The following is a 19084-nucleotide window of genomic DNA, read 5'->3' on the forward strand; positions in this document are numbered from 1 at the left end:
AAGTCATCCTCTTGTGATATAACTTAAGTGAACAGGAGAGTGAAACAGTGTGTGTGTTCACTGACTCTCAAAACCTAGGGCAAAAGAGGAGAATACAGGGGGCTTATATTTAATATTTGACTCCTGTGAATAAAGCGGAATAGCAGACCCTTTCTTCATGCAGATGGACTTTTGAGCTGAGCTGATGGTGGGGTGGGGACATGAATGAAACAAGCCAATTTTCATACTTAGTTACGGTCTCAGGGTCTCATTGTCCCAAACTGATGTAGCTCAGGCATGTCCAAAAAGCAACAACCTATTAGACTTTGGGGAGGAATGTGGATACCTCTTCTCTGACCATCCCCACACCAACTGTCTGAAAGAGGGGCCTGGGCATCCTCCTCTGAGTGGGCCATTCATCTGCTGTCTCCAACCTGAAGTAGAAAGATGTAATCAGTGGCATACAGAGCAGCGTAAAAGGCTTTTATAGATAGCCCTTGAAGATGATGGTTGTGACGGGTTCAATCACAGAAACCCCCTTGGGACTATCACCTGATGTGCTGAGACTACCTCTGAGCCCATTTTCTCTGCCAGTTTGGGCCTCCAGAACCCTGCCTTGTTGAGCCAGACACGCCAGTCTGCTCCAACACAGACTCAGGGTCTGACCCACACCCCCAAAGCTGCAGACTTAACTGAAAACGGCTTAGCAAGTGCTCCTGTCTCCAGCACTAGACAGCCAGCTCCCAATGGGATCCAAACCCCAAATAAATCCGTTTTACTCTGTATAAAGCTTATACAGGGTAAACTCATAACGTGTCCTCCCTCTATAACGCTGATAGAGAGATATGCACAGCTGTTTGCTCCCTCAGGTACTAATTACTCACTCTGGGTTCAATAATAAACAAAAGTGATTTTATTAAGTATAAAAAGTAGGATGTAAGTGGTTCCAAGTACTAGCAGACAGAACAAAGTAAGTTACCAAGCAAAATAAAACAAAACACACAAGTCTAAGCCTAATACATTAAGAAACTGATTACAGATGAAATCTCACCCCCAGAGAAGTTCCAATAAGCTTCTTTCACAAACTGGACTCCTTCCTACTCTGGGTCCAGCAATCACTCACACCCCTGTAGTTACTGTCCTTTGTTTCAGTTTCTTTCAGGCATCTCTTGGGGGTGGAGAGGCCATCTCTTGAGCCAGCTGAAGACAAAATGGAGGGGTTTCCAGGGCCTTTATATTCTTTCTCTTGTGGGTGGAAACCCCTTTGTTCTCCTGTGCAAAGTCACAGCAACAAGATGGAGTTTGTAGCCACCTGGGCAAGTCACATATCCATGAATGATTCAGCTTTTTGCAGGCTGATGCCATTGTTTACATGTCAGTTTGAACGTTCCCAGGAAAGCTCAGATGTGGACTGGCATCTCCCAAAGTCCATTGTTAGTTAAATGTGTCTTGATTGGGCACTTACTGAGAATAGTCCTTTCTCAAGAAGCTGACCAAATGCTTCACTGAGGGCTACTTAGAATCAAACACATTGAGATACAAGTACATAGCCAGTATTCATAACTTCAAATACAAAAATGATACACAAATACAAACAGCATAATCATAACCAGCAAACTATAACCTTTTCATAGACACCCCACTTGACCTCCTCTGTACAAGACCTGGTGCAACCATAGGACCCTCGTTGCAACAATGATCTATACAGTCACAGTTCATGTCAATAACATCACAATGGTGAATCCCATCTGGACTGTGAACTTGCATTCAGGGCTTGGCCAGCTGCAGTGAGGGCGTATCTGTGCTGAGATGGGGGGGTGGAGGAGCACTGTAATAGATACAGAGAAATTGATGGGCGGGGGTCATGTAGCCAATAATCGGCCTAGAATGATCATGTCTGAGCAGAGAGGAACTTCCCCTCCCCTCTCTTTACCAGTCTATGCCAATAGCCTCTCATCCTCTGTGCGATACTGTGCCTGTTCCAGGAGCAACACGATGGGGATGTTGCATGCCAGAGAAGTCTGGTCCCTCAGTGTCAGCCTGCAGAAGGGAGGATTGTTGTTGGTTAACCCCTCCATGCTGAAGGGGTGCAATGCCCCAACATGATGGCTAACTGTTTGTGGTATGATCACCAGCAGTGCAAATTGCTTGAAGGGATCAGCCATGTGAGACAGAGTTCTGTACACATCCCATACAGTAACTCTGGTGTTTCAATGGCAAGGAAATGTAACCTTTTTAAAATGGAGAGAGAAGTTTTCCCTTTTAATCAAATTTCTTTCTCCCAGCCCAGTTCCCTAACCCCCTCCATATGGGAAACTTGGGGTTGATTTCTGGACCTCGTCTCTCACTCACCAAACCAACAAGAGCTGTGGGGGAGTGCCCAGGAAAAAGCCCAAATCAGGTTTAGAAGGGCGAGCGCATCAGTGAACCCATAGAAACACAATACCAGTAGTCCAGTCCTGTCATTTGATAGAGTTTCATGGCCACAATGCAAGGCCTTTTGTGGGTCCTCGAGCAGAAAAGGGATGTTGGCAGGGTACTCAACACCTGGTTGCAGAGGACACAACTGTCTGAGGAACCAGATTTCTTTTACTGTTAATTAATCTGCTTCAAATTACACTTAGAAGGAAGATTGTTTTCAGACCATGATTCGTTGGCCAGTGGGGTTTAATGCACCAGGATAGAGATGGGAGGTCATTCTCTTTAGAGATACTTGGAACAGAACTGGATCCTGGTTTCTCATTTTCAAGATGAAAATGAATGCTAGGACATAGCAGTGAAGGACATTGGATTCTTGTCTCTTTCTTCACCAAAGAATGCTTTGCAGGAATTGCTGTCTGTGTTCAGGGTGTGGCATCCTTTATTAAACTATGCACAACAGTCTTCTTGTTAAACTGACTATGTACATTACTCACAACTTTACCGCACAACGTTTGTAAATGTTGTGAATCCAGAGGCTCTTTCTGTGCTTCCCAGATTGAAAAGAGAGAGGTCTGGGTGATGGTAACCTCCCCAGAGAATAGCAGAGCTGCAAAGTGACACAACAAATCCTGCATCTTGGCAGGGGTTAGACTAGATGACCCTTGTGGTCCCTTCTAATCCTTTGATTCTATGATTCTATGAAATAGGCCAATTGCTATTGCAAGTGACATCTCCACTGTGTTAAATTACAGGTCATAAATGGGGATGAGATAATTCAAACAGGCAAGTAAACCCAATCAGTTCTCTAGCTGAGCAGTACCCAGCCCTGGCCTGGTGCACTGACCTCCTACACATTCCAGCTCCTACCACTCCCTGCACCTAATTCATGTGCATTAGGAACGTGTTTGGTTAGATTGCATTTTCCTTTGAGTGAGGAGGTATCAGCAGGGTGCATCTCCTTTTGTTCACCAAGCTCATGCCTTCAAGATTGACATTCTGGTTAAAGCTTTTCAGTTGTTCTGTCCATGTTTGATCTGAGTTTGCAATTACCTCATGTACTGAGCATGCTCAATCAGTGCCAGAAAACACCCCAGCCTTCCATTTTTAACTCTCTGTAAGGCCAAATTTTTTTAATAGAAACTTTTCTTTTGAAAATGAATGGGGAGATTGAGTTAGGGAAGGGAGGGACTTCCTGAGGAAACAAATCTCTGCTAAGTCAGGTATTTTTCTTTCTTCCTTTAAACCTATCTCCTCAGTTTGGTGTTGGAGGGAAGGCTGATGCTTTACCTCTCAGATCTTGCCCCTTCTTTTTTCCCCTTTCTGAACTAGGAGCAGTGCAATGATAGGACAATGAGTGGTCATGGCCTGATCTTGCTATTGATCTCTGCTGACCCTGTTTCCTACATCAGCTCTGTTATACAAGCAGCACCTAAACTCTGTTTTGTTTTGAGTCCCCCACCTTTATTCACTTGGGGAAACCCTTTGGGAAGAACAGACATTCTCCCTGATTGCACATGTCCCATTCTGCTGACATGCTGGGATGTGAACCTCATGGGGCTGCTGTAAAACTTATGTCTCCTGAGCAACATGTCTGAATTATCCCCTAATGTTTGTGCCTTCCGTACATCATTTTTCCTTCCCTTTGTTTCTCAATGGGCTGGGGCTGCACTGGGCAGAGATTGCATGCAGCTTTTTTTAAAAATAAGAATATAAAATAAGTCAATCGGCTGGTAGCACGGAGAGCATGTTTACCTGCTGCAGTGTCCATTGCTGCTTTGTGTGGTTGCATTTTTTAAAGGCAAGACAAATATTGAAAGCTGACTTGTACCATCAGTCTCCTTGGTTTGAATCCCCTTTCTCAGTGTCCCACCTCAGATAGCACAGCTGATTTATTTTTTTATGTATTTAGTGCATTCAGCTACCCTTTAGCTTCTAAATACTTCATTGCTTGAAGTGGAAGCTAGCACTTTCTGTGCCAGAAGAATTAAAACCAGAACGAGAGAACCTTTGATTTTGTAAGTCCTGGAGCAACTCCGAGCTGGAATGGGTCTAGGAACAGTGTGGTTTGTTTGTTTGTTTTTTGTGTTTTGTTGATGCCATCTTCCCCCCGCCCCCCACACTTCCCTCTTACCCCTCCCTGCCCCCACCAAATAACCACTTAGTTTTAGCTTTTGGCTGCTTTTCTCCTGTGTTGCTCTTGTACCCTCACCACTGCTGGTGACTGCAGGCTGCCATTATTTGCTGTTTTAATTTCAAACATACGGTGGGTTTATACTGAGCATCTCCATGCAGTCTTTAGAGACAATGATCCTTACATACCACCTGCACTTTTCTTTGCAAAATGAAAACTGCCACCCCTTATTTTACTGCTGCCTGTTTCTGTTTTCCAAATTTTCCAATAAGGGAAAAAATTCTAAATCCAGGAAGGCTTTTGCGCCTTCGTCTGCCTTGTGAAAGGGCTATAGGGTGAAAACCCTGAAATACATAACCCCCAAGGCTGGATTAGTTAACTAAGTATAACAATGACTTATTGGCAGCTTCCGTCATGTAAAGAAACCGGGGAGACCAAACTGGGGTGTGCAGAGCCTATGGCAAACTGGAGCCGTAGTACCTCCAAAAAACAGAAAGAGGCAGAGACATCCCCATTCCACAGGAAACGCTGGTAAGGATGTATCTGTCTAGAAAGCATCTGAAGACTTGATCACAGCGCAGGCAATGGAAGTTCCTGGCAAAGAAAGGGTTCAGGGAAGTGCTGTACTGGGTGAAATGGCTTTGATTTATTGTGTGTGTGTGTTTCAGGAGAAGCGGATCGTGTCTCTGGACTCAGCCAACACGCGGCTGATGAGTGCCCTGACGCAGGTGAAGGAGCGCTACAGCATGCAGGTCCGCAATGGCATCTCCCCCACCAACCCCACCAAGCTTTCCATCACGGAGAATGGTGAATTCAAAAACAGCAGCTGCTAACAGGTTAAATGCTGCTGGCCATCTGCCCTGGGGCAGGGCAGAAGGAAGCAGACTCAAGAAAGCCAAACACAGACTCCTTACAGGTTTACAGAATGCTGCTAAAAGAAAAACTCTGGATGGGGAAATATAGCCCACCGTTTAGACCAGGATAGTAAGGGCAAGGGCCCTCCATATCGCTGTGTATATACATAGGGAGCCTGTTGTGGGCCGTGTACATAAAATGCCACTGTAATATACCAAAAGGAAGTCAACCATGTAGATTTTTTTTTAATTATTGCTATTTTTATTATTATTTTTTCCTCTTGTTCAAAGCACTGCAGTCCTTGGGGAGGAAGAAGAGGAAGAGAGAGGAATGTGTGTGCGCATGTCCGGTGTGGGTGAAGGCGTGAGCGAGCAAGAGAGACAGAAGCAGTTGGTTACTTAGAAGCTGTACATATCAGGGTGATTGATACAAGCACATGGAGTGAAGTGAAATATTAGTTAAATGAATTATAAAAGAGACTCATCTGCCGATTTTAACCTTCTCTTCCCCAGTTCTTTAACTGAATACAACTCCACACCCAACCTTCACGCAGGAACACTGGATCCTGTTGGCTTCTGTATCTGCTATTGCTAGGATACAGGCAAAAGGCTATTCCAGTCTCTCTGAGCATACTGAGTAGGAACTCTTTAGAGCAGTAAGCCCATCTCCTTGTGGTCTGCCCAAAGCCAGGCTTTCCACCTAATAGACAAAGGGAATTTGCAGTTTTAAAGGTGGGATATTTTTACCCCAGTTATAGTAAGGTTTGATTTTTCCTTTTTAGAGTTTACAGAACTGTAAATACCTGTGTTTTTTGAACTTCAGTCCAATTCCCAGTGTGCATACAGTCCATGGTCTCAATGCAGTAACTATACAAATCTGTTCTCCACTCTCCATTGGAAATAATCAGGTTAGTATTCTAAGGAAAGGGCTAACCAAAGGGCACCCAGGCCCTGTGCAATAGATCAGTGAACGTAAAATAAAACTTTCCTAGTTTGTTTATTTTGAACTTTGTCTTGTTCAGTTTCACTTTCACCGTTTCACCCACTGGGTTATCAGGTATCACAACATCAGAGATGCTTTCTCCAGACTATGCATGATTTTTTAACATCTCCACCCCATCCAAATTAAATTTGCCTTTCTATTAATGTTTTTTGAGTTCTGTACGTATCCAGGTTTTTGCCTAAGTGAGTTTACAGCTGAACCTCAGTGTCCCCCATAATGTTGCACGTGCTTCCCACAGGAGCAAACTTTTGCAGGATGTACATGAACGCTCCTCCTGAAATTATAAAGTGACCTTGTGGGAAGGAAGATTTTGTAATATTACATGCCACACAAGATTAACAGGAATTACACCGTATTGCCAACTCTCATGGTTTTACCAGAGGTCTCGGAATACTTAGTGTGGGTTTTTTAAAGCCTCAGCTTCTGGAGTCAAATGATTGTGAGAATCTTCACTTTCAGTTTGTAAACAAGTACAGTTTAGCTCTTGTTATTGCAGAGAAAAGCAAGAACCTGTGAATCTTAAAGGCTCAACACAAAGCAAGTAAAAACTAGACCAATTCAAATTAGAAATTAGGTACAGATTTCCAGCAGTGAGGGTGATGAATCATTGGAACAAGCTACCAAGGGAAGTGGTGAATTGTCCATCTCTTCATGTCTTTAAATCAAGATTGGATACCGCGTTGGAAGACGCGCGTTAGTCAGACACCAGTTATTGGACTCAATCCAGGAGTAACTGGGTGAAATTTGAGGGCCTGTGTTATGCAGGAGGTCTGACTAAGTGATCTGATGGTCCATTCTGGCCTTAAGCACTATGATTCTGTGAAAACTTTACTATTTTAAAAATCTTGGGATTTCTAAGCCAATCTCATGACTTTTGGGGGCCTGATTTGAATTCTCTGACCACTCGGGTTTGGCAATATTGACAATGACCTTAATTCAGAATCATTTGTCCAAGTTTGTTTGCTGTTTAGAAATGAATTAGCCTAACTCTTTAGGCCGAATCTATTTCTTTGTTGTAAAGCGCAATATGTTAACTGTGCGAGTTAAAAGTTACTTCCATTAAACATACATGCACACACATATATGTACATATATAACTATGCACAAAAACAGAGAGACCATATCTCCTGTACTGTAGGACATATAAAGTAAAAGTGTATGAATCTGTTTTAGTAAGACCTTGGTAGAACACTTACCTGAAGTGAGTAAGAATTTATTTTTAATGTTCTCTCAGCTCAAAGCTGCTTCCTCTGCCTAGTTCTCAAACATGATAGGTACTAAAGAGCAAGGAGAGGTCCTGCTTAATGTTCTTAAAGCAGCACAGACAAGTTTATGGAGGCTTCTGTGCTAATGGGGCCATGTAGGGGATCTGCACAGTAGTGATTTTTTTTTTTAAACTTTCCAAACAATGTTTTCCAACTCTGGGTCATTGTGACTCCTGCTATTTTCTCCCTTGGGAGCTGTGCCTTTCACCCTCTCCTCCTAACCACATACCAAGGCTGCAGTCATAGTAACAGCTATGGATCCATTTGTCTATTGTGAGTAGCTCTCATGTTTTTGCGAGAAGTTCTTGTCCAATGAAACCCCCTTTAGCTCAGCGTTTTTGTGTGGCTTGGAGGCAGCGACTGCACGCCTCCCCCTGTGTTATATAACTGCACACAAATTAAGTGAAGTTCACTATAATTACCCTAGATTATATTCACCCAGCGGTGCTATGCAAAATCTTTTTCCCAAAAGCAGCCCTGTAAATGGGTGTGTACTTTAATCATATAGTATATACAGCATGTGGTGTGGGTGGGTTTTTTCTCTGAAGTTCAAGATTAAGGAGCAACTGAATTCTTCGTCTATGCATTATTTTGTGGGGGCTAGAAGAAGGTTTACATGGAGATACAGACTCCAGTCGAAATGGCATTCTAGTGGTGCTAGGCTAACGCTACTGAGGGAGATGAGCTGACCAGAGCCTTATGGTAATCCATGAACAATCACTGCTTTGATGTGTGATTAGATGGTGAAGGCTCTTGGGAATGTATTGTGCACTTGCCTTTGTGTAAGGTTCACACAGGCTTCTGCCAAGAAATTCAGTAGGGACAGCATCTTTCCATGCATATCATATCAAATCATAATCAAGTACATGTAGCCTACTGGGGACCGTTGCACCACCAGAGTTGATGGCATCGTACCTGGCATCATAGAGTGAAGTTCCCTATGCATAGGATAGAGTGCTTTTAAATACAACTGCTCCTGGTTTTCAGAGGGGATTCCCTAGCTGCTGAAAGGTTATATAATGGGATTGGCCATATCTTGAGTAATGTATACATATGTGCACATCCTCCTGTGCTTTTCTTCAGTGTCACCCTGGAAAAGGCCACTGTTCTAGGGCTCAGTCATTACAGCTTGTTGCTGTGATGATGTTTCTGTTGGCTTATAATTTCCTACTCAGGTAAAGGTGGCAGCTGCACAATATTGTTAAGTGAAAGCAGATCAAATATGGAGCAGAACATTACACTTCTATGTTCTGCTCCCCCTTTGTTTTAGAGCTGCTTTCTAGGGAGAGTTTCATTTGTTAAGAGACTAGAGTATGTGACATTGCCGGCTTCTCTTCTGTCCAGTCTAATCAAATTCAAGTGGCATTAAAACACACAGTAACAAGAAAAGAGCCTCATGGTCCATTTTAATATGAATGGGACAATAAACGTTTTCAGATGAGCAGTCTATACATTTCTACAGGAATGAGAGGAAAAATAAATAGAACAAAATCTGATGATGAACTTTATAGCTTTTTAGGGTTTTGGCTAGTATATTGACAAATCACCTAAACGTAGTAGGCCATGTGTAATGCTACTGTGGGAGACTGGCCACCTTCACTTGAGGACAGCAGAGGTAATGTAGGAAGGCTTCTAGAAGTCTCTAGAACCCCTATCTGTTTGTTCCCAACTTTGGGCTGCCTCCATGAGTGCATCTCTGTTGGGGAGGCATTGGGACAGAGCTGCTAAGAGAAAAGGAAGGCGAGGATTCCTTATCCCAAGCTCTCTAGTGCCATCAGTTTCTATTAAGCATCACAGTTTGTGGTTAAACATTATTTTGACTTTAAGGAATGGCTCTTGCCATCTGATTCTCCAAGCCTCAACCTAAAACTGTAGCTTTCCACTGTCGGTGACTTTCACTGAATCTGATTTCCTCACCCTTCATCTGAGCTGTGCTGAGTGAGAGAGGGAGTTTACAATATACCTTTGCATTCTCAACAGTTATCACAGTGACACACAGGCCTCAGGCCAACAGACCTCTCTGTGGCCAGCCATTGACTGTGTGCTTGTGGTGCTATTTCTTGCCCCTACTCCTTGACAGAGAGAGTCCAGCAGCACTACTTGTATCCCGGTGTGATGGGACTAACCGTGACTTTGGGGATTAGGTGCTTGCTGGCCACATCCGTGACTCTTGCTTTAAGGTGGTCCCTCAAAAAAGACAAATGAACTGAGAGACCCTTTCCTATACCAGCCAGTTGGATTTCTGAATTTTAAATAAAAACTCTTGACCTGCTTGTGGTGTTGCAGTTAAGCACAATAGCATGTGTTGTGCTCTGGCGATTTGTCAAATTCTGAATGCTATATGTTGCATTGATGAGGGACAAAAGTAATCACACTGGCAAGAGAAGCAGTAAATATCTCGGGAGAGGAGGAGAAGCTAAGGATGAGTGAATGGCTTAAATGTGGCCTAATCTAAAGGACCCTTCTTTGCAACACAGGGAATTCAGATCCTAAAGAAGGAAAAGGGGTGGGAGTTGGAGTCACTAAGCATCTACTGTTTTTTCTTCAGTGTATAGAAATGGGTATTCATGTATATAAATACATACCTAGCTGCACATTTCAAACATTCTGTCTTAGAAACCCTCTATATCATGAGAGAGCCCCAAGGAGGGTGGAGAGAGATGTGCATATTTCCTAGCTGGTGGACGTAGGTTGTGTTCTGTGGTTGGATAACCTCTATATTCGGCCATCCCAGAATGTTTTTCTTTTACATTGTTGCAAATGCTTTGGCTTTTTTTTTTTTTTTTTACCTTTTGCATTAATTTCATACTCTACTGCTAGTTCAAACCACCAGCTTTTAACTAACCAATGGGTCAGTGATTTAACAGTGGTGTATGTTAGCCATATTCATTTGCTGAGTGACCAATGTGATGTATGTACAAATCCTATTTATGTGTTCTGTAAAAATGTCTACATCACTCTTGGGGAACAATTCATGTTTAAACCATTACATGTATATTTATATTGTTGATTAACATTAACCAAATAGGACATTATCTGGACAACCACTATTCTCCAACAGTGTGTGATAGATTTAAATGGTTAAATTTAGGTTGATGCTTTTAGACACTTCCTTCCCTACATTAAATTAGTTCCCATGAGAGAGAGAGAGAATGTCATTGTGAATCACTCCTGCCAGGAATCCTACCTGTACAAAAATAGATTTTCTATCTCAAGGGCCTTAATGAGAGTGTTACTACACAGGACTATTTTACAATGATAGCTCTAAATAATTTATTTTTTAGTTCAACAAATTACACCTTTAAAAAAGTAATAAAGTTGGTTTTCAAAACCATATTTTTATGCTAGTAGCACTGGACTGTTCAGTCTCTGAGCTCCATCTCTGCATTTCATTGCCTGGGTTTGTTCTAAAGAAGATTTATTTTTGTTCTGTGAATAATTTTTCCAAGGTTCTTGTATATGTACAGATATAGATACATTTGAGGTCTTTTATTGATATTCCTACAAAGAATACAAATAAACTTTAACTTTAAACAGTCTGGACTCAATCTGCCTGCATTGATTAAAATCTTACTGCTCTCACTGCTGGGTGATTGTACATATGTGTTGGGGCAAATTTTTTTTTTTTACTAGTGGGAGGAAATTTGCAAGGCAACAGTATAACTCAATCTCTGGGACAGTTTGCATTGCAACTCCTTGAGCTATCCAAGTAGGGTTGCCAGGTGTCCAGTTTTCGACCAGAACACCTCCTAAAAAAGGGACCCTGGTGGCTCCGGTCAGCACTGCTGCCCGAGCCATTAAAAGTCTGACTGATGGGGCTAAGGCAGGAACCATTGCTAACGGGAGCTGTGGGGGTGGTGCCTGCAGGGGGAGGCAATGCACAGAGACGCCTGGCTGCGCCTCCGCCTAGAAGTCGAGGGACTTATCGCTGCTTCCGGGGAGGCCCCAAGGTAAGTCCTGCCTGGAGCCCACACCCCCTCCCACACCTCAACCCTCTGCTCCAGCCTTGAGCTCCTTCCCATACTCAACCTCCCTCCTGGAACCCACACCCTGACCCCCTGCCCCATCCCTGATTCCCCTCCCAGGGCTGGCACCCCACATTCCTGCCCCAGCCCAGAACCCCCTCCTGCACCATGATCCCCTCATTTCTGGTCCCATTGTGGAGCCCGCACCCCCAGCCCAGAGTCTGTACCTCCTCCCACACCCCAACCCCCTGCCTCAGCCCAGAGCCCCCCCCCCCCCCACACACACACTCCAAACCCCTTGACTCCACCCCGCAGCCCCCTCCTGCACTCCAAACACCACATTGCTGGCCTGCACCCTACCCCAGCCCAGAACCCCCTCCTGCACCCTGAACCCCTCATTTCTGGCCCCATCCCAGAACCAGCACCCCCTGCTGGAGCCCTCATCCCTCCCCATACCCCAACCCCTTGCCCCAGCCCGATGAAAAGGAGCGAGTAGCAGTGGGGGCAAGCAAGGGATGGGGGGAAAATGTGGAGTGCACAGGAAACGGAGGTGGTCTGTGGCTGAAGAGTGCATCAGAGATTGGGCTTTGAAATTGCAGCTTGCTGGTGAACACAATATGGTTTGTCATTTATCTCTCACGCTGCTCTCCATTAGAGATCAGTGGAACCAGAATTCTATCCACTGACCTGAGTTTGGAATTCTGGTACTGTGCTTGGCCTCAGTTCTAAAGTTTGTCCCCTTTTGCCGCGCTCTGCTTCCCTATGTAGTAATTCTCCCTGGTTTTGAATCTTCTTGCCCACATGGAATAGTCCAGCTAAACCGTATAGAGAGAGAAAGGGTGACACCCTGTGGTGAAACAGGAGAAGTACTATCCACTCCAACAGTCTCTGTAAACTTTACCCTTTCTCAAAGTTAAAGAAATCATCTCTTTAAAAAAAAATTCCTTTATCTATGTTACTAATAACACCGTCAGTAATGAAAACACTCTCAACCATCTGATTTTCTTTGCATTAGTTATTTTGGACACTTTGTGCATTTCTGTAATCTTGGACCATGAAAGCAACCTCAGTTTCCCTTGTTTGTACTAAATTTCTAATTTGCAGGTTCTCTTACACTAGCCTAGCACAAAGCTGCATCCTTTGAGCTGCAGCCACTTCAAGGGGATGTTTATTCATAGATGCACACAGAGTAGTGGCTTTTTGGTAATGTTATCGTTATCATTCCATATACATGAATTACAAGAGAATACAAAAAGCGGAAAATCCCTCCCACTGGATTTGTCTCATGGAAAACTTTGTGTTGGGCATAGATTTGGTAAAAGCTTATTTTTAAAATTGTCATTTATATACAGGGTTTTAAAGGCTTTCAAACTATACACACAGTGAATGTATGCAACTTTGTTCTCCTATTTCTTGTCACCACCTTGACCCTACCATCTCTGTTCTGTTCAACATTTACCTGTTGGTGTCTCGTCCTTATTTAGACTGGAAGCTCTCTGGGCTTGGGCCTGCCTTAATATACCTCTACATTGCCCAACACAAGGGGAGCCTAATCCTGAATGGGGATTCTGGGCACTGGGGCAAAACAAACAATGTTCTGGTGATACACTGGTTGAGAATTCCCTCTTCCATGTCCTCCACAAGAAACGCTATCTAATTTCCTTGTACCGTTCCTCAGCAGTTACCTACGCTTACTCTACATCCCTGTCTCCCTGCCAGAAATGCTAACTTTATTTTTTATCTATGATCTGCCCATACACATTCTGGTTCCACTGTCCAAAATTATTTGTACCAAAAGGAGCATTTTTTCCCTTCTTTAGAGAACTCCATGTTCTCTAAAGAGTCGTTTGGTCTGGTCTTGTCACAGTTCATAGCTGACCCATTTCAGCTGGAATGACCCTATGGGAAAACTCCCCTTTAGTATTTCTTCTACCTGAAGAATGTAAGAATAAAAGTTTTATGGTTATATTTATACTAGGGTACATGTTTCTACTTAACAGAAAAGCTGCAGCTGTCTAAACCTGTGGGATACAAGCTTGCTTACACATAAGCAGTATTCTCCTAAAAAGAGAATTCTCATGGTCTCTAGAACACCAAACATTCCTGTCCTTCACCTTCTCTCCCAGCCCTGCACATTAAATACCTCCATATCCTTAGAAGGTGTATTGAATTACTGCTTTTCAGTGCAGTGGTGTAGATTGAATATCCTGGCTGTAGACACATAATATTGTTTCCCTCTCAGTTCTTCCAGTAGCAAGTAATGAATACTTCGGTTTGTTTCCATGGAGCCAGAGTAAGGATCAGTTCTCTGCTGTCCTTTATAAGATCAGTGGGAACCACAGTTGCCAACTTTCACATGGTAAATAAGCACCCCGACTTTCATAATAAGCCAAAAATTAAGCTAATCCCATTTCAAAACAAGGCCAAAACAAGCCAATCCCTAAGAACTCACCACTCTGTGACTAGATCCCCCCAGTGTGCAGTCTGGGACTGGGGTGGGCCTGCTGGGCACCCCAACACACTTCCCCCCCCTTGCCCCTGCTTGCTGGGAGTTGATCCAAAAAACAAAAAAAAGCAACAAGCCAATTAAGCCAAAAACAAGTCCAATTTCTGTGGGTTTTTTGTGGGTTTGGCATGTCTGGTGGGAACCTGTAACTATCCTGATGTAGCAGAACGCCAGGTTCTGTGACTCAGACCAGCTTTCCAGTACTTGCAGGAAATCCCCCTTACTACTTAGCCCAGTGTCAGAGCAGTGCAGCTTTGTCTGACCAGGGCATGGGGCTGCCATCTGAGTCCAGAATTCTGTCACAGCAGTTAGCAGGGCTGGGGACACAGAACAACTACCGCTACAGCGTTCCACCATTGACATCTGCCAACTATAGACCCAGAGTTTGTGTTGATGGTTACAGAAGGGACCTTGTGGGAAAGGAACATCCCAGTGATGAGATACTGGAAGTAAAGGGAGGTGAGGAGGAATGGACGTGAATAGGGATGAAACACTACTATCATGGAGCTGTTTGGTAAAGCCTCTGTCATTCTTTCTTCCCTGTTGCCCAGGCCTCAGATTGCAGAGGGACTAATATGTAGATAGCAGCTGTAGTTGCATGGGAAAAGGGATGTGTCTCACTCATGAGGTGTGCCCAAAAGGAAGAAAATCTTCATCCCCCAATGAACATATTGCTCTGGCTCACATTTGTATACAACTCCCTTTCCCTCTCCCACCAGCTCATTTTTCCGGTGTGTAATTTAGGTCGGTTTGCAAGCAGGTACCACACTGAAGCCCACCAGAAACTCTGTTTGCAAACTGCTATTACAAGAGGAGACCCTCTTTGAGAAGGACTGCATCTCACCTCATTCAGGAGCTGCTGTTTTATATCCTCAAGATCTACCAGGACAGGTGAGACAAAATCCACTTTCAGAATCATGTACCCAGTATCCACACAGGAGAAAAGTGTCGCATGAATGGTGGTGTAGTCCAGTGCTAAGCAAATGTTGCTTTTTCTCATATATTGTACAGTGGTAATGCCCCCTAATAAGAAGTTATAATGTATCACACCTGTGCAATCTACTCACTGCTTAAAGGGTTGGGATGCATGATGCTTCCAGAATGGCTGCAGTCCATCTCCTCAAGATTGCTGGGCTTCTATTTTCATGGAAGTACACACATGTTGAGGAAGGCAACTGAATTAAGAAAAGCTTGAATGGGTGCCTGAGCATGAAATGAGTGCCCCTGCCTGTGGAAAACTGTCAGGTCTGAGCTGAATGCTTGCTTCCAATGCCATTGTTAATTCCAGCGCTGCTGTCCCCGCTTGTGTCACTCACTGGCTATCCCTGACTGAGAGTTACCCCTCCAAGCAGAGACTGAAAGGAAGAGGGTATGTTCTTATCTTCGTGGGAGAGAACTTACACACAGAGTGTACATGCCCTCAGTATGTAAAACTTAAGATGAGATTAGACTATACAATGGGTGACAGCTTCCTACTCAATTGCTTTTCTCAGCTATGTCCACACAATGGCAAGGTTAAAGGCTGTCACTTGGGGAAATAGCCGCAGATATCAAAGCTAGATGGGAGATGTTTCCTGTAAGCAGTTATGGCTGCCCCTCCGCATCTGCCTCTCAGGGAGGCCATGCCTCCTCACAGTCTGAGCTGCCCGAATATGCTCAAAATAAAGAGAGGGGGAATTAGCGGTACTCAAAAGGCCCTGGCCTTCAAGCAGGAAAGGGCCTCAAACAGTCTGGGCTCTGGCTAGCAGTCAGGACAGAGCAGTACCAAGTTATAAGCCCAGCCCTCATGGAGGGCAGTAAACAATCAGGCCTCTGGCCTACAGTCAGGCAGCCTTCAAGCAGGGCAGGACAGGACAGCAAATAGTCAGGACCCTTGCCTGCAGTCAGACAGAGCTGTAGCAAGTATAAGCCCAGCCCTTAAGCAGGTGGAGGAGGAGGGAGCATAAGCAGGGTGGGGCAGTAAACAAGCAGGGCTCTGGCCTGCAGTCAGGCAGAGCTGTATCAGTTTATCTGTGCAGCCTTAAGTAGGGCAGGGCAGCAAACTGTCAGGGCTCTGACCTGCAGTTAGGGCGAAGCGCCCGCGGTCTATAACCCAAACTCTCGGTCAGGGCAGAGCAGCAAGTCATTAGGGCTTAGGCTGGGGTTGAGCACAGAGTTGACAACCCTCCTGGTTTTCCTGGGAGTCTCCTGGAATCGGGCACTATCGCCCAGAGGCTACTGAAGCCAAAACGGAAGATTTTAGCCTGCTAAAAGTCCGGCGGCACAGGGATTAACGCAGGCTCCCTGCCCCACGCTGCTCCTAGAAGTGGATGGCATGTCCCTGCGGTCCTTGGGTGGAGGCAGGGGGTCTCCACACACTGCCTCCGCCCTGAATGCCAACTCAGCAGCTCCCATTGGCTGCAGCTGGGACCTGTGGAGACGGTGCCACCAAGGGCCATAAGAACATGCTGGCTGCTTCCAGGAGTGGGGCCAGAGCAGGCAGGGAGCCTGCCTTAGCCCCCCTGCATCGCTGACCGGGAGCTGTCTGAGATAAGCGCCACCAGGCCGGAGCCCTCACCCTGCCTCAGCCCAGAGCCCCCTCCTGTACCCAAACTCCCTCCCAGAGCCTGTACCCCCCCTGCACTCCGTACCCCCTCCTGCACTCCAAACCCCCTCCCACACCCCTGCCCCAGCTCTGAGCCCCCTCCCACATCTAAATGCCCTCCCAGACAGTTGGCAACCCTAGTTGAGCACCCAAACACAGTCTAGGGGGCTCAGGCCAGATTCACAGAGTCTAGTGTCCTAGCTCAGCAGACTGTAGACGGATGCAGGCCTCCTGGCCTAAGGAGGGGGAGTACTGCAACCCCAGGAGTGGAGTGGCAGGGGGAACGGTGGTCCCACCTAACTCCACCACATCCCAGCCCAGGGCCCTAACAGTGGTGGAGTGGTCTGCCACAGGGTCAGCTGGGATCTGCTCACAATACGCTGACCTTGTACCAGGACAGCTCTTAACCAGACTGTTGTCTAGTTTCCCTGGGCTTCTTCCTACTCTCCATCTCAGGCGTACCTGCGTCCAGGGATCATTCTTCGTTTCCCTGGGATATACCACCAAGGGTAGCTATAGCAGCTCCTCAGTGTGGGAAGTGGCAGGGTTCTCAGGGCAGCTGCGGTTCTCAGTATCCCACTCCAGCAGCAGGACCAACATGTCTGTCTCTCTAGGCACCTCTGTCCCAGCAGAGCTGCTGGGCTGGCCTTTTATACTTCCCCTTCCTGTCCCACTCTTCTGCTTCCAGTGTTCAGGGAGTGGTCCTGGCTCCACCCACCAGGCAACTTGTGGCGTTCCCTCCACGTCTGCCTCTGAGGGAGGCCACACCTCCTCACTACATCCCCCAAATGCAGGTACAGTACAGATAATATAGTGGCAGGGCCTGAGTAAAGGATGGGAAATGCCCACTGGCCTTACTGTGCTGGAGTTTGCTTTTCTGGAGGAATGTGCTATACCATAAGAATGAGTATCCAGCAGACTGCCCTGTAGGGCTCCAGTGCCTTTTAGTTGACTGCCCTATGCTGTGTATGTTAAAGAATAAGTTTTTCCTGTAGGACTGCACTGGGTTGATGTCACAACACTTGTACCTGCAGTTGCCATGTGCAGACATTCACACTTATTCTGGCTCTGTTGAGGAAGAGAAAGTTACAGCTTCCTCTACGTGCAAAGAAATAAATAGTATGGTACAAAAGCTAGAAGCAGCATTAGAGTCCCAACCTGCATCTTGAGAGCCCTCTGTCGGGGCACTTCCTGTGACGATGGAGGGCAGTTGCTGAGTGGTAGCTGGGGATTCTGTGCTATCTGCTGTGGCAGAATCAGTGATAGCTGTGAAGAGAGAACACAGATCACTGCAGAAATCTAAAATCATGGTTATAAACTTCCTTAGCACAGATAGACTCTTCAAGTGACCATTAGTAACAATCAAAATAATATCAAAGAGAAGCTGAACAGGAGAAGTCCCCCAAATGCAGGTATAGTACAGATAATACAGTAACTCCTTGCTTAACATTGTAGTTATGTTCCTGAAAAATGCTACTTTAAGTGAAATGATGTTAAGCGAATCCAGTTTTTCCCTAAGAATTAATGTAAATGGTGGGGGGGGGTAGATATTTTATATATATATATACACACACACGCACAAACAGTATAAGTTTTAAACAATTTAATACTGTACACAGCAATGATGATTGTGAAGCTTGGTTGAGGTGGTGAAATCAGAGGATGGAAGAGGGTGGGATATTTCCCAGGGAATGCCTTACTGCTAAATGATGGAGTACTGGGCTGAACCCTCAAGGGTTAACCCGTTGTTGTTAATGTAGCCTCACACTCTACCAGGCAGCAGGAATGGAGGGAGGGGAGACAGCATGGCAGAGAGAGACAGACACACACAGAGTGTGTGTGTGTGTGTGTGTGTGAGAGAGAGTGTGTGTGATGTGCATTGCCCCTTTAAGTACACTGACCCCACTCTAAGTACTCTACACTGCCTTTTTAAGTAGATCTGCAAGTAGAGACAGCAACCGCTGCCAGCAAGCTCTCTCCATACTGAGCCCTATCGTGCCTCCTCCTCCCCCCCCCCCCCGCTCTGTGGAGATGGCCTGATGAAGTAAAGAAGCAGGGGGACAGGAGTGGGAGGAGAGGGGGACACCCTGACATTAGCACCCCTCTTACTCCCTCCCCCCACCCCATGCACCGCAAGCAGGAGGCTCCCAGGAGCAGCTCCAAGGCAGAGGGCAGGAGCAGCACATGGAAGTGGGGGGAGGGACAGCTGAACTGCCCCTCAATGGATAGTCTGCTGGGCGGCTGCCCCACAGGGAACTTAGGGGAGCGGGGAGCTGACGGGACTGTGGGTCCACCCTGGTTCCAAGCCTCCACCAGCTAGCTCCAGTGGGCTGCTCTTTGTGCAAGCAGTGGACAAAGCAGGCGACTGCCAAAGTT

General features: G+C 45.6%; 1 protein-coding gene and 1 long non-coding RNA gene across 10 annotated transcripts in view; one reads left to right on the forward strand and one right to left on the reverse strand.

Moving 5' to 3' along the window:
• Window positions 1-5619, forward strand: part of RASAL2 (RAS protein activator like 2) — a 269432-nt gene extending 263813 nt beyond the window's left edge. For 7 of the 9 annotated variants that reach the window (XM_073356487.1, XM_073356488.1, XM_073356486.1 and 4 more), the window contains 2 exons: window positions 3153-3183; window positions 5200-5619. In XM_073356487.1, the coding sequence (XP_073212588.1) occupies window positions 3153-3183; window positions 5200-5342 (174 nt within the window). In that variant the 3' untranslated portion in view covers window positions 5343-5619. The remainder of the gene's footprint in view (window positions 1-3152; window positions 3184-5199) is intronic. The other 2 variants (XM_073356489.1, XM_073356490.1) reach the window with 1 other exon arrangement.
• Window positions 4559-17395, reverse strand: LOC140915900 (uncharacterized). The gene is made up of 4 exons (XR_012160317.1): window positions 17171-17395; window positions 15192-15299; window positions 12306-13551; window positions 4559-11154 (listed from the first exon to the last, which is right to left on the reverse strand). It is a non-coding gene; the product is annotated as an uncharacterized lncRNA (long non-coding RNA).
• Window positions 17396-19084: the final 1689 nt, after the last annotated feature.

This window comes from Lepidochelys kempii, chromosome 8 (assembly GCF_965140265.1).
Source record: "Lepidochelys kempii isolate rLepKem1 chromosome 8, rLepKem1.hap2, whole genome shotgun sequence".
Taxonomy (NCBI): domain Eukaryota; kingdom Metazoa; phylum Chordata; order Testudines; family Cheloniidae; genus Lepidochelys; species Lepidochelys kempii.